The sequence below is a fragment of the Lissotriton vulgaris genome, chromosome 9 (assembly GCF_964263255.1).
Source record: "Lissotriton vulgaris chromosome 9, aLisVul1.2, whole genome shotgun sequence".
Classification (NCBI taxonomy): domain Eukaryota; kingdom Metazoa; phylum Chordata; class Amphibia; order Caudata; family Salamandridae; genus Lissotriton; species Lissotriton vulgaris.
In genome coordinates, this window is record NC_141697.1 from 552,155,824 (window position 1) to 552,177,668 (window position 21,845).

General features: G+C 41.8%; 1 protein-coding gene across 1 annotated transcript in view; it reads left to right on the forward strand.

Moving 5' to 3' along the window:
* Window positions 1-21,845, forward strand: part of LOC147691769 (solute carrier family 22 member 6-A-like) — a 557,304-nt gene that overhangs the window by 214,121 nt on the left and 321,338 nt on the right. The window contains exons 4-5 of the mRNA XM_086938063.1: window positions 14,716-14,884; window positions 15,715-15,838. Of these exons, the coding sequence (XP_086794189.1) occupies window positions 14,716-14,884; window positions 15,715-15,838 (293 nt within the window). The remainder of the gene's footprint in view (window positions 1-14,715; window positions 14,885-15,714; window positions 15,839-21,845) is intronic.

The window sequence follows — 21,845 nt, forward strand, 5'->3', positions numbered from 1 at the left end:
ATCCCTCATAACACAAACCCCCATAAAGACCCAGTTTGGTCAGGAGACTTGCCCATAGCAGACCCAATTTATCACTGAAAACGGGCAAGACCAAAACCACCCAATCAGAATATGTCAACTGCATCTCTTGTGGCAAGCGTCTCATCAAGCTGCTAAACGAGCACTTCTAACTGTGGTGAAATTGCAATCCCAAAAGGTTGCACTAATAATTAACTAATTAGAAAGAAACTCTTAGATCAAATCTCAGTTTGATTGCCGTGAAATTTCTAGAATGACGTTTTGATAGATGTTACGGACAAACCAGTTTGAAGGAAATTAGCGCACTGCACTCCCTGGAGCACGACATCTAGCCTTTAGGGAGAAGGTAAACAGAAGGCTTATAGGTCACAGGGCTCAACTAACCAGGATTCGTGCAAGAAAATCACCACAAATTACAGGAGAAATCGGAACCAATAAATATAACACACCTTGTCCTTCAAATTAGCGATATTCAAAGTGAAGGTTCTAAAGATGGAAGGATCAGACCGTGACTTTAATTACACTGTGAGTAGTTACTTATACAACTGACAAACCCCACTATTTTGAAATCTATGGGTAGTGGTACCAGACCACCAGCCAGAAGTTAGTCATTGTTTTTTGAGGGATGAAACTGCCTCAAACTCAGAGAATTGAAGCCATGAATTTCTTGTCCCCTATCCCTCACACATGTGAAACACCTACTGACTAAAAAGTTTGGGGCAGATTTACAATTACTGGTGCATCACTGCATATCGGCAGGGATGCACCAGTAATTGTGCGCCGCAGCTCCGCCACCCTTGATGCGCCGCGTTTACAATGCGGCGCACCATGGGCCAAAAACGGCACAGATGCATCTGTGCCGTAAAAGCGGCGCATTGCTGGAGTTGCGTCGCAAGCGCGACACAGCTCCAGCAATGATCAGGGGGGCCCATTGTGCACAATGCTGCGTCAATCTTTATGCTTGCTTCAAGCAGGCGCAGGGTTTTGACGCAGCATGGGCCCAAAAGTGACTGAGTGAAATCTTGTAGATTTCACTCAGCCACTTTTGGGAGGCGTTCCTGCGCGGGAACGCCTCCCCCTGCGATGGTACACCTCTTCTGGCACAGGGCTTTACAACATGACGCATCTGAGAGATGCGTCATGTTGTAAATACCCCGCACCATGGTGCATCTTTTGCGCCGCCGCTGCGTCACAAAAGTGACGCAACAATGGCGTAAAAGCGGCGCAAGGGGCTTGTAAATCTGCCCCTTGCTGCTTAGGAGTTTAGTCAGGCAGGATAAAATCAGAGTCCAGACTTCCGATCGGTGAGGTCTTATGCTGTCCACATGCAATGTGGTCAAATCATGATGCGCAAGACTATCAAACATGGGCTAAAACAACCTTAGACGAGGATTATAAAAAAAGGCCCAAAGGAACTACTCTTTTGTAGCTTCTTGCCGGGCTATTGTCTACCTGTTCTAAACATTTACCCACTAACACTGGCGTTCAGAGAGTGATGACAACATCGTCTCCAGTGAACAGCTTAAGTGCAGAACCTCCACAAGCAACATATGCATCGTCTTATGTCCCTCACATTGATGCCCTTGGCATATGTCACAGACAAAGCACTGTTGTATCTTTTTTTTCTAAGAGTTGGGCATAGCACACCTGTGAGGACAGCAGCAAACAGAGTAGCTTGGAGTATAACCAATAGATCATTACTTTTTGAATCTGGAAAAACTTCTTTCCCATCTCTGAGCCCCCGCCACTAAGTTTGAATTTCTAAATCGGTGGTGTTTGTACCTGTAAAGTAAATTGCAAATAATATTAAGAAGCACTAGAGGTATTGATGTATTATTATTAATTTTTTTTTAAGTTTGATTTATTGAAGAATGCGGGAAAGGGGAGGGGATAGAGAAGAGTTACAATAAGCAGGTGGAGGAAGTAATCATTCGAAAATAAAAAATTCCATAAAAGCAAGCATTACAAGCATGAAAATATGAACATATCATAAAAAATAGAATGCAATAAGCAAAATACAATATATAAAAAACACAATAATAGTAGTAATCAAATATGTGAAGAAATAAACAAAAAGTAAGGGAATCACGGGGGCTTACGAACTTCAACTGTATCCGGAGCAGGAGAGGGATGAACAGGAGCTGATGAGGAGAGATAAGTTACCAAAGGGAGCCAAAGCAGGTCACGCTTAATAGCTAGGGAAATGGGAGATACATAATTGGTGTCTAAACGATGATTAAAACAAATTGCATTCCACCAGGATTAATCCAATTAGAAGTGATAACATGCAAAGCTATGGCAAGGAAAAGGTCAAGTAAAGGGTAATGACTGGAGGAATAAGGGAGATCCGACGAGAGGGAACCAAGGAAAACTAGTGAGAGCGAGAAGGGGACCTGAAATTGAAAAATCTTTTGAATTTGCTTCCAGACCGATTGCCAGAACTGGGAGATAGGTGGCCAGTCGAACAACATGTGTTTGAGATCAGCAGAGGGGCATGGACAGGACCAACAGGAAGAGGGAGTGTCTGTTGAAAAACGGGATAAGGCAAGTGGGGTAAAAAAAATTCTGTGATAAATGAAAAATAAAGTCTGGGTAGCGTTAGCAGCTCTGGAGGTCTTATGAAGTTTAGTCCAAATTTTATCCCAAAAAAGGACCGGCCAGGTCTGAGAAAAATCCCGCTCCCATGCAAGTTTAGTACGAGATTTTAATCTATCATTGGTAAGACGGAAAGAATTATATAAAATGGATGCAGAGGGAGAAGTTTCCAATAGGAGGGAAGTGTTTCCGTGATCTACAGGAGTCTCGTTGGAAGATGGAAGATTTTGAAGATATGAGAGCAAGACTGGGTAAAGGGTGTTGTATTGTGATCGGGCAGAAGCGGGCAAAGAAAAAAGAGATTGAAGATTCTGAAATGAGAGAGGTATATCCTGAGTTAATAATTGAGAAATCCAGGATAGTCCTCGAGAATGCCAAGATTTCCAATATATGGTGCGATTATTGATTTTGAGAAGGGAATTATTCCAAATCGGTTGGTCGTGAAGAGAGAGAAGAGACGGATAGGAAGAATTTAAGTAGGGAAAAAGAAGTTTACGAGAGTGGGAAAGAATAGGAGAGCCGAGACGGGTTAAGGAAGATGTAAAAGATGAGAATTCACGGAAGGTAAAAGGGGAAATGAAGGAAGATTCCATGTTTAGCCAAACAGGGGGGTGATGTGGTAAATTAGATGAAAACCAGCGAGACAATTGTTTCAGGGAAAAAGCACGGTGATATTGTTTGAAATCGGGAAAGCGTACTCCAGATTGAGATTTGTCTTTACGCAAAGAAGCGAGAGCTATTCGAGGTCGTTTACCGTTCCACAGGAACTTCAGTAACAAAGAACCAATCTTCTTAAAGAAAGAGTGGGGAATGTGTAAAGGAAGCATAGAAATAGTATAAAGAAGCAGGGGAGAAAGCATCATCTTTATAGAGTTGAGTCTACCCCACCAGGATAAAAAGAGCGGATGCCAACGAGTGATAGCTGTATCCATTTTTTTATGTACATAATCAAAATTTAGTTTGAGAGTATCGGATAGCAAGGCAGCAAACCACACCCCTAGGTATTTGATTTTGGATGGTTGCCATGAAAAACCTGTAGAAGAAAAAAGATGTTTCTGACAGAGAGGGTTTAAAGGTAGAATTTCACACTTGTCAGCGTTCAAGCGATACTCGGAAACTGCAGAAAAAGAAGAAACTTGTTGAAGAAAAGAAGGAATGGAAGTGGCAGGGTCGGAGCAATAGAAAAGAATATCATCGGCATAAACCGAAAGTTTGACTTGTTGGGAACCAAAATGAAAACCGGAAATAGTGTCAGCTAAACAAATTTTAGTAAGGAAGGGTTCTAAGGCTAGAATAAAAAGTAAGGGAGACAGTGGGCAACCTTGCCTAACTCCTCTATGGAGAGAAAAGTAATCCGAGAACATTCCATTAACAAAAATAGAAGCTTGGGGGTTAGAGTAAAGTAGAGATATAGTAGAAATAAATTTAGGAGGAATACCAATCCAACGTAAAGCCTGAAACATAAAGACCCACCCAATCCGATCGAAAGCCTTCTCTGCATCTACGGAGATAGCTGCGAAGGGAAGAGTGAGAGAAGAAGATTTGCCAAGTATGTTAAAAAAAACTCGGGAATTATCTGATGATAGACGCCCCTTGACAAAACCAGATTGTTCTGGTCCGATGATATCCAGTAAAAGAGGGTCCATACGTAAGGCTAAACTTTTTGCTAGAATTTTGTAATCAGTGTTGACCAAAGATATTGGTCTATAATTTTTGCATAGGGAGTGATCCTTATCTTCTTTTGGAATTAAACATATTAAGGCTTGTTGAAAGGAGCCGCTAGAGGAACCGGTGTCAGAAAAAGATTGAAACAAAAATAGGAGTTTAGGAATAAGAAGAGAAGCAAAATGGCTATAGAATTCAATTGTAAAACCATCCGGGCCTGGAGATTTGCCATGGCGAAGTTTAGAAACAGCATGGGAGATTTCAGAAAGAGAAATGTCTTGTTCCAAAGTGTGAAAATCAACATGAGAGAGCGGGGGAGAAGGGATAGAATGAAAATAAGCAAGAAGATCAGTTGTAGGAGTCTGTTCTGGAGTATAAAGCGTGTCATAGAATTTAGCAAATTCTGCAAGAATTTCCTTATCTTTAAAAGTGGATTCACCAGAAGAGGTTTCAGTAGATTGGATTTTTGTGCGTTCTTTACGAATCTTTAAGTAGTTAGCCAAGAGCTTCCCCTTTTTATTTTTACCTCCATAGTATCTAGAATTACATTTAAGTAGAGTATTAGAAGCGGCATCTGTTGTAAATTTATTAAAAGAGATTTTTGCATCTATAAGAGCCTTAAGGGATGAATCAGATTTAGAGAGGTAATAAGCATGTTCTTAAGCCTTGATATCAGCTAATATTTTCTCCGATTTGTCAGTTTGTAATTTTTTCCGCCGTGACACAAAATTAATAATAAAACCCCTAGAGGCTGCTTTAAATGAATCCCAGACCATAACAAAGGGAGAATCAGGGGTTTGATTTAAAAGAAAAAAATCCTTGGCAAAAGCAGTAAATTCAGTAACAAAAGTGGGGTCTAAAAGTAAAGCATTGTTAAAACGCCATCTGCCAGATTGTGGAGAGAATGGGAGTAGATCTAGATCTACAAAAACTGGGGCATGGTCTGAAAGTAAAATGGAGCCAATCTGGACAATAATAAAATAATAAAGGTGAGATACTGGAAGGGGAGTTACGACCTACGTATCTCAATATGTGTTCATAGTGTATTGCACTATGAACACATATTGAGATACGTAGGTCGGAACTCCCCTTCCAGTATCTCACCTTTATTATTTTATTATTATTTTATTATTGTCCAGTTACTTTTCAATAAAATTCATTTTCTACAAAGTTAAACCAGGACAATTTTTAACACGTTTTTTTGCACCCACATCCCACATCCTGCTCCACTGTAATACAGGTGTCGAAGCACACCCTGGTGACGCTAGGCCACCAGGGTGGACCCCGATGATGAAGCATGTCACCACTAGGTGGTGAGTGAGGGGTTTTTAGAAAAGGAATAAATATTCCGATTTGGAAAACCTTCAGCCCACACATCGGGAGATACTCCTTCATTTGTTTTACAAATATCTGAGTCCAGGGGAACAGGAATATTCCTCGTCCATTACAAGCGGACACAATCCCTTACTCTCTCTTGTGTTTTCTCGGTAATCCTTCACAAGACAGCTCGTGTATGGCAGCAAGAGTTATCGTGCAGCTGTTATCCTCAATGGTCACCGGAGCTCATTCTGGTGGCCTGCCTCTTTCCCTTCATGTCAACATTTTATGACTCCTTTGCTTCGGAGAAAACACATCAGACATTAGTTCCAGCTATCATGATGGGGAATACTTTTCCTCTAGTCCATGGTTCTGGAGCAAGATCCTTAGGTCCACAAAGGGAGAGAGAGCACAGGCCCTCTGTCTTCACTATGACTGTCAATGGAGTGGATTGTCACTTATGAAATTGGAGTAGGACATATTTTTTTGTTGTTGTCCTAATTTTGTGCACTCAATAGTCTAAAAGGAAGAGAACCAGGGGGATACTATTCCTACCTCCAACCGGTGAAAAAGGTCATGTAGTAAAACCCCAATCTTCCTATTCCTTCAGGGCCAACCCGGAGAAAAGGGCTAGAAAAACCAGTCCTCAACCTGGGAGCCCGGGTGTTATTGCCAGATTGCTTAATCATCTGACTTCTGAACCAGTTTTAATGGAATTAAAACACCAGTGTAAAAATATCAAAACAAAAAATGTTGATCTCAGATGTCCCAGAAGTCCAGTTTCCTAATACCCTTCCTATTGAGTCCAACCACTCCCTCGTTAAGGGAGGGTGTTGCAATACCCACTTATACAAATTTTACACCTTGCTAACAGTATCAGCACAAACAATAGATTCCTCCATTTGCTGCCCAGAATTACCCTTGTCTCTTCCTCTAACACAACCCCAAACATAATTAAACTCATGCTTACCTCCAGGCTCATGCCCAATGCTATTAAAAGGGCTTCACTTACATCGTGCCAATACACCTGGAGGCTCGAGCAATGACAGAACATATGGAGGTTGTCCGCTTCTTTTTCTCCACACTTAGGACAACACTTGACCAACTGCTTATTCATCCTTGTTAGCCTTTTTGGTGACCAATAGGCCCTGTGTAGTGTCAATAAATGATTTCTCCTGAGTGAAGCAGCACAAACAACATACCACAGAGTAGACATAGATACTTTCCAAGCACTTTGTATGTCCCCCGACAGAAGATGCTTCCCCCAGATCTTAATAGGAAGAGTGAAATCCTCTTCTCCAGCTAGTACAAACACCCAGTACCAGTCTGATACCTAGCTTTTTTGGTGGAAAACTTCTTAAAAACTTCTCTTCCAATATACTACTACCCACTGCTTCCTTCGCCAATGATTTTGCCCAACAGGCCAACTGATAGTATTTAAATCTGGAGATACCCCTTTTCGTCATTAGTGATAACTGCTCCCAGTCTATCAGAGTCTTCCCGTCGAATAACTGGTCCCATCTCGTTATTCCAGTGTCTACTAATATGCCTGAAAGGCTATCCTTCAAACACTCAGGAGTCCCTGGAGATGCCCATATTGGGGCACAATTACTGTAATAAGGAATTCCTACAACTCTTCTGATCTGACACCAAAGTTTACATGCTGATAGGGGTATCTTGAATTTTACTTTTTTGAAAAACTTCGGATGGACAAATTTATATAAAAAGTGGTCTCCTTCTAACTGAGTCATCGCCTGTAAATACAGCGGATACTTTGGATATTTTTGAAGTAGAATTCTAAATGCTTTAAACTGAAATGCTCTACAATATTGGGACACATCTAGGCTAGCGATTCCTCCCTGTTATTTCCCCCTACAGAGTTTTATCCATGCAATTCTGGTTGATTTAGAAGCCCAAATAATACTAGACAGTGTACCCTGCAGTTTGTCAAACCAAACTTTCTTAAACTCCAAAGGGATTGAGTCAAACAGAAAAGTGAATTTTGGTAGTATCGCCATCTTCAAGAGACTCGATCGTCCCCAAAAAGAGAGTGGAAGCCCTGCCCAAGGTTTTATTAACTTTTTGGACTCATTTGCTACCCTCTCAAAATTCACCCGTGCAGTGTCTTCCAAACTCTTTGTCACCGTAATACCCAAATACCTAATTGATTCCTTCACCAGAGGATTGTTACTCTGCAAGTCCCACTTCATCACGTCAGTTTTTTGCCAGTTTATATGGTACCCGGAAACCTCCCTGAATTTGTCTCAAAGGGGCGAAATTTATTGGAGTGAAAATGACAAATCCCTTGTAAATATCATCAGATCATCTGCGTATTAAGCTACCCTCTTCTCCCAGTCCCTAAACTCAAATGGCAAAATCCGTTGACTGGCCCTGATTTTGATAGCCATGGGTTCAATCTAAATATTGAAAAGAAGAGAGGAGAGAGGGCAGCCCGCCTTGTACCGCTTGAGATGAATATTTTTTGGGTGAGGTTCCCGTTTACCAGTATCCTAGCAGATGGGCTTCTATAGATCATCTTCAAAGCCCTACCAAAAGCCTCTCCCAACCCATATGACTCTGCGACTCTATGCAGGAAGGGCCAGTTTACCCCATCAAAAGCCTTTGGTGCGTCAAAGGTAATTATTGAAAGAGGGAGCCCTCCTTGAGTTGCTATGTCTATTGCCCCTAATAACTCTTGTGTCAGCTCGTGAATATGGCTACCTTTATTAAACCCTTTCTGGTCTTGATGTATCAGATTGCCCACTACCCCTCCCAGTCTCCCAGGCAGAATCTGCGTAAAGATCTTATAGTCGCTATTCAGCAATGAGATAGGTCTATAGGATTTACATCACTTCGGGTCCTTCCCTGCTTTTAACCCCTTCAATGCTCATGACGGAACGGTTCCGTCATGAGCGTCGGTTGACCTGTGCTCATGACGGAACCGTTCCGTCATGGTTCCATAAGCCCAATGGAACGTTCAGCACAGCGCACAAATTTGTGCTGCGCTGATGAGGTTAACAAGAGGTAGCTAGTAGCCTCCTTCCAGGACTCTGGGATAGCAGACCCTCCGAGGAAAACAAAGTTAAATAGCTTTGTTAGAAAAGGGGCAATCTCATCTTTAAGGGACAGATAAATTCTCATTTGGGAGGGCATTGGGACCTGCCGCCTTCCCCTTCTTCGGTCTCGCTATTGCCCCTACTACCTCTTCAATCATTATTTCAGCGTTCAATAACCCCCTTTGCTCATCTGACAAGTAAGGCAATTTCAAATCATTCAAATATCCCCTAACCTGCTCCTCCGTAGCTCCCACATCATCTGTATAGAGGGTTTGAAAAAAATCTATGGAAGCACTGTCTATCTCTTTGTCCCCACAACTGGGTGAGCTCTGCCCCTCTATCTTAATGGCTGATGTCCTGTTTTGGTTCTGATCCATTTTTAATTTCCAAGCCAGGAGCTTACTGCATCCTTTCCCAAATTCATGGTGCGCGTACTTGCTCGCCTCCCACTTTCTCCTGTCTATTCCCTCCAAAATAAAAGGTAATTCTTCATTCCTTTCTCCTATTTCCAACTCCATAGAGCTCACATCCTGTGTATCCTGTGTTCGTTCTCCCACTCACCTTTTCTTACAGCTGTTTCAATCTATTTTCTATAGAGCTTATTTTGCCCTTTCTGACCTTATTTTTATATGCAGCAATCCCAACCAGCCTCCCCCTAATGACAGCTTTGTAAGATTCCCAGGTAACTAGAGGTGACGTGTCCGTGCCATTTGTACAAAAATAATCTACAGTTTTGTCCTTCAACTTTGATCTCACTTGTGAGTCTGACAATAGAGTTCTATCCAGAGTCCACCTTGAGGGTGGGGATTTTTTGCCCACCTTCAGGCTCAGGCAAACGGATGAATGATCCAACAAATGGGCATGTAAATGTTCCACTGTTCTAACCTTCCTGCCTTACCCTCTCTCAACTAGGAAATAGTCGATCCTAGAGGTATGACCATGTCTCCTATTCTGGAAAGTAAATCATTGTTCCCCCACCCCTTTCTTCCTCCGTACATCCAACAACCCAAAATTCTGCATACTACGTTTCAAGTATGCTCTCATTTTGGGTAGGTTTGGTTTTAGGGGCGTTTTTACATTTGGCCACCTGTCCGTCTTGGGGTTAAGTAATAAATTGAAATTGCCCCCCCTAAATAATGGGGGCAGAGAACTCAAATAATTTATTATACAGAGATTGTAAAGGTAAGGGGTCATCCAAATTAGGGCCGTAAAAGCCTGCAATAACATAAGAATTTCCCAGAATCTTAACTTTTACCACCACCCATCTCCCCTTAGGATACGAGTGGGTCTCCAGTATTACTGCCTTGGCTGCCTTCTTAAAAAGAATAGTGAACCCCTTAACACAACAACTCTGGTTCATACACACTGAGGTGTCCACCCATTTTAGCTTCTTTATAACCTCCTCCCATTCCGATTTTAACAGATGCGTCTCCTGAAGAATAATGATCTCGATCTCTACCATTCTCAGATATTCCAACATTTTCTGCCTCCTTCTCCTGACCCTCAACGGAGAACATGGCAGTCGGCTAATGGGTCTGGTCAATTAGCGACCAGTTTTTATGTGTGAGCTGGGCTCTTTAATAATAGATTGGTTTGCAAAATTCAGATTCAGACTGTGTCGCACTTCAACCTACTTAATTAATATTAATTAAGTAGGTTTCAAATTGTGACTCAATTTTATTGTCCACAATCATAGGGATATGGGACGTCAAGGCTCAACAAACCTCCATGTCTGTAATAGTTTAAAAAAATTTTTTTTTTCAAAAGCAGCTTATTTTGTTTTAAGGAAACAAAACTGTTTTAAGAAAAAATAATAGCTTTTTAAAAGAGGTTCTCTCAGAGTTTGTCATTGGCCATGGACACTGCATAGAACCCTAGAATTTTTGTTTTCACAATTGCCGAAAGGGGAAAAGATCCAAAGGTTCCTGCTCTTGTGTCTGTGCCCATTGTTGATCTAGCATGTAGGCCAAGGGCCCACAACTTTACAGACACTACCAAACGACATGTCCATGTGCTTTGACTTACCTGCTCATGATGTTGAGTATGACCTGATCACACAGTGAATGTGCTAGAGCGAGACAACACGTACCAAATGGGAGTGTGATAACACGTACTGCTCCGGTGATCAGTTCTGGTGAAGCCATCAAGCATTTTAGTGCAGCATAGCATCGCGTCTACTTCCTCTAGGTCCCTCCTCCTCATCTCAGTCATCACGATTGAGGTTTTACCTTTCAAGCCTCCTAAATCAAAAAAACGGAAATGCTAACTAACCCCATCCACCTTAGCTGGGAGCTATAAGACCTAACATTCCATGAGCACTTCTGTTTTTTGTTCCCTGTCAATGATACATGCATGCCAATAAGCCTAATTCATGTCGGAGGCTTCCAATTTGTCCCTTGTTTCGAGGGCATATGTTGGAGGCTTGTGCTGATCAGGTGAGGGGAGGGTTGCTTGTCGTTCCTACCTCTTACTGCTGCTAATGGATGTAATTTTGTTCAGTGTCTTTACTGGGAAGCACAGTTCATTATGGTGGTACAGGCTGTTTGTGGACTGATTCATGATGGTGCTCAGCACATGCGAATTACTGTCTCAGTTTGGTTTTGGGTGAGTGGTCTAGTTGTTTCATGTACATCGCGTACCCGGAAGCGGGGTAGAACTCATGAATGATGCACATTATCCAAGCTTTTCATTTTAAAAAGGAAAACTATGCAGGTAAATGGAGTTGTGTGTTGTAATTTTCATTTGAGATTCAAGCCTGAGACAGTGAGTTGTTTGCAGCTTTCTGAAATTGTTGTCTCTCTTTTGCTGCACTTTGGGGAAACATTCATCAAAGTAAAGGCACTCTTCCTCGTCTTCCTCCTCCTCTTTGCCTAGAGCTTACAGGTCTCATTCTCCTTCATCTAAGAGACCTAACAGGGAGGATTAGAAGAAGAGAACATAAAGAGGCTAATTTTCTGAAATGTTGGCTTCTTTGTGGTACAAAAAAGGACAAGGAAAAGGACCTAGCAGAGTCTGCTGTATATTCAGATGTTTCTGATGATTCAGATGACTCTGCGTTGACTGTACTAGACTAAAACTTGAAAGTATATCCTAAGAGACATGTTACCATAAGTGATAAATTATGTTAAGGAAAATATGGGGTTTCCTTTGGATGAAGTATCTAGTACATATAAAGAGGCAGTTTTGAGGCAATTCAAGAAACTAGCGTGTGTTTGGATGCCCATTCATGATCATGTAATGGAATTGATCTTTATGAATTGAAAGATACAGATAGGATTAATTTTCAGGAATTAACGGCACAGATATCCCTTGGATGAAATGGAAGATGCTCTACCAGTCTCAATACATCCGATTCAGAAGTCACAAGTCTTGTTTGCAGATCCTCCATTGCAGAAGAGAATATCCTAAAAAATCCTAGAAAAAAAAGGTAAATGGAGTTCCCAAAAAAGGTATATTCAGGAGCACAATTGGCCTTAAGAGAAGGGATTTATAGTGCATGGATTTCCCAATCTATAATAAAAGACTTTAAAACTCTTTTTAAAGCTGTTCAAGAAAACGATGATGGGTCAGTATAGCAGGAGGAAATTGAGAACCAGGTGTAGCTACTTTCAGGCATCTCCTTTGATTTTATGAGAGGCTCCTCATTCCTCATTGTTTGATCTTTCCTAGACTTTAAGTTGTGATGGCCAATACTCCTGAGCCTTTGGAAATATTAGAGTAAACATATTATTAGCTGATTCTGACAGTAAACCAGTGCCTGATTGGAGGACAGCTCCCTCTTGTTTTCAGCAGCATTTGTATGTTTAAGGTGAGTTTGTGGAAGCAGTGAATAGAATGGAAAAATACTGAATATACAAGTATAACAGTGGAGAGTCACAGATTTCTTTACTCCACTGCAACATTAACATGAGTCGATTGATGTGTTCTCAGCGCGATTTAAAAAATCCCTTATTCCAGGTGTGAGTTTAACAAGACACTGGATAATTACTTAAGGGATCAGATTGTAGTTAAGTCTTTAATGGAACAACAGCATCCAAAAATTGAACATTCACTTCTTTTACTCTTTTTAAATGACCATATCTCTGTTTGTTTCTAGTTTGCGTTTCCTTCACTCTTCGGCATACATCATTCACGACAGGAATCCTATAACAAACACTTCTCCTCCAAGACCCCATTTTGCAATAACTTGTTGGACGAGTGCCAATAACACGAAAGGAGCCACTCTTATGGTGCAATGAGGAATGTTATGATAACTCCACAATGTGTCGGAGCCCACATCAGTGACATTTGAACCAGATGGTAGTCCCAATTGAATGGTTTCCTTTAACATGCAATCACCCTCTACACTGTTCCATTCCCTTGAAGTATGTACAAGGACACACAACAATGATTAATGCCAGAAGAAGACAAAAAGGTCTCCATGGACTGTGACTTTTTCTGTCACTAAAAATGTCAAGACTGCTTCCCTCTGAAATAGTTATTTGAACAAACAAATGACAACACTGGTGTTGTATTCTCTCATAAAACGTACATTCAACCCACTTGGAATGGTACTTAACTATAATTAGACCATACCTCTCATTTTCTCTCAATTTATCAACCAGAGACGAGGAGGTATTTAAAGTGAGTAAATATTTATTATCCTCCCCTCATTATATACACCCATCCATAAATAACTCCACATTTGTGTCCATACCAGTTCGCCAATGGTTCATGAGGAGCTTTCTGTCAAACCAACTTGCCCAATGTGTGCAAATTTTCTCCACTAGGGAAATCAGCAAATTACCTCTAAAACAGATCCTCCTTTAATGGTTAGTTCACGTCTGACCTTGGCATACAACTTCACTTCTCTCTCCAAACTATTTTCCCTGAGACAAACTGGAGCAATCAATTTCTTTAGCAACATTTGACACGGACATCAGAGCCCCATCTATCAACCCTACTACGCAGCTCATGTCTTTCATAGCATGATTTTCTGAAACTATTTCCAAGCTAATACATCAGGAGCTGGGTACTTCATCCCCCGCTTTGAAATTCTCTGGTAATCCCTTGATTTCACCAGAGGTCATCTCATGGTATGCCTCAATAAAACATACCTGGGTTGCCAACGCCTTGCACCACGTAAATGTAAATGTAAATGTAGTTGAGCTTATATAGCGCACAGCTACCCGCAGTGGGTGTCCCGGCGCTTGCTTAGGGAACCCGTCCTGATATTCCCCTGTGTGATAGCCCCAGCGGGTATCCACAAGGTGAAAGTCAGGCATCCCGCCGCGAGGGGCCGTTGTGGAGATTAAGCAAGCTATTGCCCAGAGTCGCAGAGTGTGAACCCGTGAGTCGAGAAGGCACCGGAGGAAGAATTATCGAGTCCGTGGAATTTTTAGCCCAAGACCCGCCGAGGCGGGGAATTGAACCCTGGTCCAGGACCGATCTCAGCTTCCGGGTCTGCCGCCTCTAACCCCTGAGCCACACTTCTCCTAGTCAGCTACAGCACTACATCCAGGGGGCATCTGCAATAACATAACTATAATGTGCACTTACTACTGCCAAGTACCCTCAAACCCATGTTAGCTAATGTTGATAGAAGGTGTTCAACTGCCAATTCATCCTCAAGCTGTACTGGAAAAGGAAAAAGAAAACAAACAGACTGAGAAGTGTTTGAAGCTGGAGGGGATGAGGAGGAGGGCTTAGGTATTAAAACAAAAGAAAGTCTAATTTGAGCAGTTTGCTAAGTCTGTCATTGTGTGAGGTTTACCACTGAAAGGTGTTTATTGATTCCGTTTTATTATGCCTTCTCAATTTTATTTTTGTATCTCATATACCTTTCATTGATTGAGTGTATTACATTCTGTATTCTATGCTATGTTTTGGTTTTAAAAAACTTGAACTTAAAAAAAGGTAAGTACTGTGAGGAGCAAGTCAGGTGAGATGGTAATGAAGCACTTCAAGGCAAAAAGGTCATACCATTTGGGAAACGTTTTGACCAATTTAGTGTCTGAGATGCCTAATTAAAGGGGATTTGCTAATTTAGCCTTCATCGTTTTCTTTTCTTGGGTGACTACCTCAGCTCTGGAATGGATCCCCACTAATGTCCGCACCATCACCGGAACCATGAACGGGTACTGCTACTCTGTTGGACAGCTGATCCTCGTGGCTGTGGCCTATGTAATCAGAGACTGGCGCTGGCTGCAACTTGCTGTCTCACTGCCTTTTTTTATATTCTTCCTCTACTCCTGGTACGTTTCCATGGCTTTAACTACAAAAACAATAGTTTATTACTCTCCAGCTCGTATATTGCCCCTTAAGCATTGCTATTGCATCACAGTCAGTAGATCTGTCCTTAAGTGTCTCAAAGTTATTATATTTGGCAGTGGGATAATCACCTGTCACATGAAAGGCATGTCTGTCATTGAACAATCTCACTGTCACACAATATAGCCTTATAGCCCGCCGTAGAGGGCTATACCGGCTATTAAAGGCCCTCTCCAGCGTTAAAGGCCCCGAGCTGAAGGCGAGGGCCTTTAACAAGGGAGAGGGACTTTAATAGCGGTATAGCCCATCTACGAAGGGCTATAAGGCTATTAGAACATTCTGTCACTAGAGGGCAGAATGTTGTAACAAAAAAAACAAAGCCTTTTGGGAGCTGAGGGGATTGGAATCCCCTCAGGTTCCCTGAAGCCTTTCTTCACAGCCAGAGCTGTGAACAAAGAAGCATTGGAATGTTGGAGCTCCAGGCTTATACCAGCCATTATAAGCCCAGAGCACTCCATTGTTTTCAATGGAGCTCCCAACATTCCAATGTTCTAATAGGTATTTCTGACTTTGGGGTACTCACCCTGTCACACAGTCAACACATCTACAACTGGGTTGCTCTCCCTGCCATATGGTGAATAATATATCTTAAATTCAATCATTCTCACTGTATTAACATAAGTAACTCTCATGCTGGAGTACCATCACACCAAGAATATATCAAAAACTGAGGTCCTCTGATAATCAGTCAGAAGGTGAAACTAATGTATGGCTTGGATACTCTTTGAGATGCTGTTTGCTTGTGCTATTGCAGGTGGTTTGCAGAGTCAGCCCGCTGGCAGATTCTTGCAGGAAAACAAGAAGCCGCTGTCCAGGCACTGAAGCGAGTGGCAAAAATAAATGGCAAAAAGGAAGAAGCAGAAAAGATTACATTGGAGGTATGGAGGGGCAAGAGGTATAGGCAACAATATGATGTTCCTCCTGTTTCAAAATGAGCAATTTATTTCAAACTACAGTTCAGCTCCATCATCTATACCTCAATTTGTTTTATGAATCTGAGAAGCTGGTGGTCTCTGAATACAGCGAAGAAGCCAGGCTTTTCAAGGATCTCAAATAGTACATGTTGAAGCCTGTTCTTCAAATACTTTGAATAAAATGAGATAGCTTTTAAAGGCAGATGAGCATCCCTATTTAAACAGCCAAGACAGCTGGTTTCTAGTGTAGCGCTATAGTCAAGTCCTATTGCACCTGGCATTTGTGATAGCTGTATGAGTGTTTTTCAATCAGTTGTGCCCATCTATCTTCTATAAATAGTTTGTCATTCTTCTTTCTTCCTCTTACATTCCCTTTCCTCCATTTCCTACATTTTTCTATCATTCTTCCCTATTTATTGCATCTTCTACATCTCCTTTTCTCTCTTTCCTCAACTCCATTCATGTCCCATGTTCCTGTACTCTCTCTTCTTTCCTCCACTTTTTCATTCTCTAGACATTTAATTGAGGCAAGTGGTGTATAATATTGTGTGGTTGTGGGATCTCACTGTGTTGCACACTCATGATACCAACTTGAGTTCCGTCAGGCTTGTTTTATATACCTTAGCTCATCCCTGGATGGCTGTGGCTTCGAGCAGTCAGGCTTAAACAAAGGAACAAGTGTAAAACATTTAGAAGTACCAAACATATGAAATAAGAAATTCACACAACACAAAATAAATCTGACAACAATTTATAGAAATAGATATTATTTTTATAACTTTTAGGCACCTAAATGAACAAAATGACTGGCAGGCTCCAACAATATAGATTTTTAAGTAGATCGAAAACACTGTAAACTTTTAAAGCATTGTGGGCCTCATTTAGGAAAACTGTTGCAAAGCTGTATGAAAACAGTGATGCATCAGCTTTAACTGTGGCCTCTTGCAACACAATGGATGTGCAATGTTTAATGTACAACACTCCATGTCGCAAGGAGCAGATTCATCAGTATTTCTGACGTGTCTGTAGGCGCAGTAATGACGCATTACTGGAGTGTGTTGCAAAAGGGACACAACTACAGCAATATGTCATTACACATGGGCAAGTCCCATGTTAAATGTGCCTGCAGCAGTCTTAGGCCTGCTGTGAGGCAGGTGCAAGATTTTGACAAAGTGGCATCCTATAAGTAGCGCAGTGAAATCTGATAGATTTCACTGCGCCACTTCTACGAGGCTTTCTACGGGGGAAACCCAACCCCTGCAGATATTCTACCTGACGCACATTGAATGTAGCGCAAGGCTTCACAAAGTGATGCATCTGCTTAGATGCATCACTTTGTAGATAGGGCACAACATGGTCCATTTTTTAACCGCTAGTTCATCAAAAAAAGTGACCCAAGTGTGGCGCAAAAATGTTGTAAGGCCTCATAAATAAGGCTGTGTTTGCTTACTCCGGACCACTTTGGGTGACCAACTCCATCAGGAGGGAAGGGCAAGATGGTCAGAGAGGAGTTATAGGACTGTTACCTTGTCGCCAAAGCCGTCCGCAGTCCAGTTCCAGGTTCTATGGATGAACTGCTATAGACTTTTAACAAGAGTAGTCCTGATGTAGGGGATACAGGATACTGAAGATGTTTAGGATGCATTGTGGTCGACATGGGTCTTCCTGAAGCTACTCCTTGATCGTCAGTGGAAGGTGGGGTGAATTTGGCCACAAGGGATGATGTCTGTCTAAGTCCTCTTTGGTCTGGCAAAAGTCCACTTGGCACTGAACTACTGATCTCCAGTCACAGCAAAGCCAGTGGTTCCCTTTAATAAAGGCTAGTGTCCGTCTTGTGCTGTAAAATTGCACTCAAACAACTCTCTCAGGTCTGGCAGACTTGAGTGCAACTTTTAAAAGATGGGACTGTGTGTCGGTGGTTAGTGGTCATCAGGCGAATGTGGCTTCCAACTAGCCAGGACGGGCTTCTTTAGCTTTTGTGACCTTGATACTGTAACAGGAAGTCAGCCAACTAACTTTTCTGGTACACCGCTTTTGCCCAAGGCTCAGGACTGATTTTTTCACAAGGCAGGTACCATAGACACAGTCTTCCCTTAGCTAGCTCAAGGATCTGCAGGTGCAGTCCAGTGCTTGGTGCAGGCATTCTTGCCAAGTCCAGGGAACAGGAGGAAAGTCTTTCTTTGGTCCTTTTTCGACTCCAGGTGTGGTCTGAGGTTAGTGTTTCATGGATGCAACATTAATACCCAGAAAGAGCCCTTGGGGGATTAGGTAGTTACTAGCCAATGGGCTGCTAGGACCCTCCCAACCTGATGACGACTTCCTGCAATGTGTGGCACCTACCTATCTCAGTGTGCACTATTCTTCCCACTCCAAAGACGGTAGACCCCTCTCTTGGTGTATGGAGCTTGAGCCCACCCTAGCGGTGTGGCTACCTGGGGTTACATGCCCGCGAAAAAACTTGTTTGGCAACTGGTTTCCCCTCTCTGTCCCAGACGCCAACCAGTCTACCTCAGGAAAGAGCAGCCCCTTTTGTATGTGTCCACCATTTTCCCTTCAAAGGCGACTTCCCCTTTATAGCTCACTTTTTCGGCTCACAACCAGTGTAGCTTCCTGCCAGCGAGAGATGATACTGCTGCCAATGGCAGGCCTCTATTGTTCCCGCTCCTGGGAGTCATGCACACTTATCCTCAGGAGGGCATAAGGCTGTCTTCTTTCCAGCATCTGTAATTGACCACTGGATAACTTGGGCAACACATCTGCAACTTTCTAAAAGTTGCATTCCTTAACAAATTGCAATACATTCAACTTGGGCATCAAGTCACTTTAAATGTAACAAATATTTTTATACCTTGACGTAGCAACTTTAGGGGTCCCATTCAGAAGTTAACACAGCTGGATTATCATCATGTAACCCCATACTCGTCAATGGGGATACAAACGTTTCTGCAGTAAAAATGACAATTTGGGGGTTTTACTGTTAGGACTTATAAAAAATGCATGTCATACTTTTTTATTATACTGCACCATGTCTTAGGACTTGATAGGCATGCTGTAGAGAGGACATATATATTAAAAAGGGAGGTTTGGGCTTTGCCATTAGTTTGAATGTCAGAGTTGAAATAGCAGTTTAAAACTGCTGAGCCCATCTGCAGTTGCAGGCTGGAATGCATGTTTTCACATTGTCACATCCAGGGTACCACAATAAGTGCTGGGAGACTTTAACTTACAGGCCTTGGGTACCACCGGTACCATATACTAGGTACTTATAAGTAAGCTAAGTTATACCAATTGGGTAAGTCTCAATCAAACATCTGTTTAGGCACCTATACACATGTGCAGGGATGGGCACTACTCCATCCTTGGTCTATTGTAGAGAGAAGTGGCTTCCCTCTGAGCCATCTATTGCATTGCGGCAGCACCCATTGCTGCCACTTTTCTTCCATCTTCGGGCACAGGTCTCCACAGCTCAGGGTAAAATGAGAAGACATAACAGGTCCCTAGAGCTCGTCTCCTAATGCACCCTTTTTCATTACATCACAGGATGGGGTGGAATTAACAAAACTGAAGAACCGTACCAAACCAGTGACAAGATTGGGAAGTGTAAAATGGGGTGAAAAAGCAAGTGTGAATGGGTGCTTGAAGTGTAGCAAATGTGAGTGAAATTTTGTGATGTAGGATGAATATTTGTTGGTGATGTGAGGATGATGAATATATGTAAAAGGTTTTAATGAGATACATTGTGTTATTTGAAATTACTTTTGTCTATGGTTTAAAATAAAATTTTGATTAACTCAGATAGAATTTGATTTTCTGTGGTGACATTGTTGCTTTCAAGTTCCGGTTTTGAATAGTGAACAACCGATCAGTATTGGCATTTGTTTGTTTATTGAAGATTGGGAAGTGGGCATGATTAGAAAAGGAATTAATGTAGTCCTCCCTTCCTGTTCATTACACTTAATTTCCATTTCAAAGTAACACACATGCCTATTAACGGGGAATTTATATGAGCTGTAAGTTGCCAGATTGGGCTATTTCCAGCACAAAAGGAAGAGATTTGTCCCATTTGTGTGGGGAAAAAACACCCCTGGCGAGTTGTGTAAATTGGGCACCATTTGCCCCTGTGTGCACAATATTTGGAGATTCTGCAGTGCCGTCAGATGCTCTGCAGTTTCCAGGCAGGATCCATAGGCTCTGTGCAGCCCACTGTTTTAAAACAGGGACGCCAATCATTCATAGCGCTACCTATGACGGCCCTGCTTTATGTTTCTGGCCTACCCCCAGACTGAATGGACCAATGATGCTGTTGCTACAAGGGACAGGCATGTCATCATTTTTATTTATTTTGAATCACCATTGCATTGCACGGTGTGCAGTGCTGCAGACTTTGAGGGTGAAGGAGTAGAGGAGAGTCATGAGAAGGACTGGTTGGCTGCTTCTGTTGCACATGTGAGAACCCCTGTGTGACCAGCAGTTTTAGTAACAGTACGATAAGATGTATTATCTGTCATAAAGAACCTTCTTTTGTGTGCTCAAAAAACATGAAATGTAGTCTATCTTTTGTGAAGTGCTTGCTCTTATGGCTTTGTGTTATGTAAGACTGCCAAGGTCAAATATTGCCCCTTGAAACGATATTACAGTAGATCAGATTTTACTGGTTATCTGCTCTCTAATCTCATCCTCCTAAAGCAATTTGTTAAGGTTTGATGCTGAGAAGAGATACCCATCTTGTGGCCATATTCCATAATATGAAACTGTAAAATCTGGAATCAATCCCACATGGAAATCAAATCATCAAAATGCTAGGGGTAGCGTAAGTCACATCACATGTCATTGGTCTACCCAGATGACGTCACAGGACGTGATGTCATGTAAACTTTTGCGTGAACTAACAAAGGGTTTGGCTTATCTGCAGTAAGGCCAAGCCTTAGAATTATGAAACTACAACCAGATGCCAGTACTGCAAACTATTTCTCTCACAACTTTGTACTGAAGAGCAGAGTTAAACTAGTTCTTCAGAAAACCGTTCATTTGAATCAATCCATTTATTTCAAGTAATAAATCAACACCACATGGTTTTATATAAACATCACAGTTTTCTTTCTATCAAAAAATCTCACATTGAATATACAGGAGAGAGAAAGAAATGGGGGGGAAATAAAAGTACCCTACCTAAAAAAGTTTATATTTTCTTGAGTAACACATTCTTGCACTCATTCGTTCGTTTGTCCGCATTCACACTCATATATACAATTTTTAAGCATCATGGATGTAGTGTTTGGGAAAGGAAAAAGAAAAAGAAAGAAAGGGGAGAAAATCTCAACAAGTCGGTAGCTCGATTCTGCAAGCTAATATTAGACAAATAATATCAATAGAATCATATTAACAAAAAACATTTACAATTTAAATTAATATCCACACCCACTCCCGGCGGGAGCAATGATCTCTTACCTCAGCTAATTCTCATATATGTGATAGCTTCCATAGTGACATTCATTCCCTAGAAAATAATCTAAGAGAATAAAATAAACAGCATAAGAATCTTATCTTAATGTCCGCACTGTCACAATGCTCTCTGCTGGGTCGCAATGGAGGTTTCAGTTGTCCCATGGGTTAGGCTTGGGCAAAGCCTGTAACAACAAATAAAATGTCTTTTTTACGATTTATTCCTATTGCTGTCGTGGCATCAGGGCATATCCGGTTTTGATTTGCATACCTTGGAAGTCGCTCTTCATCAAGCGTTGTGCCGAACATCTCGTTGATTGTTGGAGTTAATCTGCAAAAGTGAGCAGAAAGCGGGGGTTCAATTGAAAGTGTGCAATGATCGGCGGGAAGTTTACACAAGCTAAATGTAATCTCAGGCAAGTTGGAAGTTATAGTCTAATCTGTGCTTCCTAAGCGGTATTTAAAGCAAAACCGATGTGGTGGCGAAAGCTTGTGACACGCTCTAAGTTTGCTTCGTGACCTTTGGAAG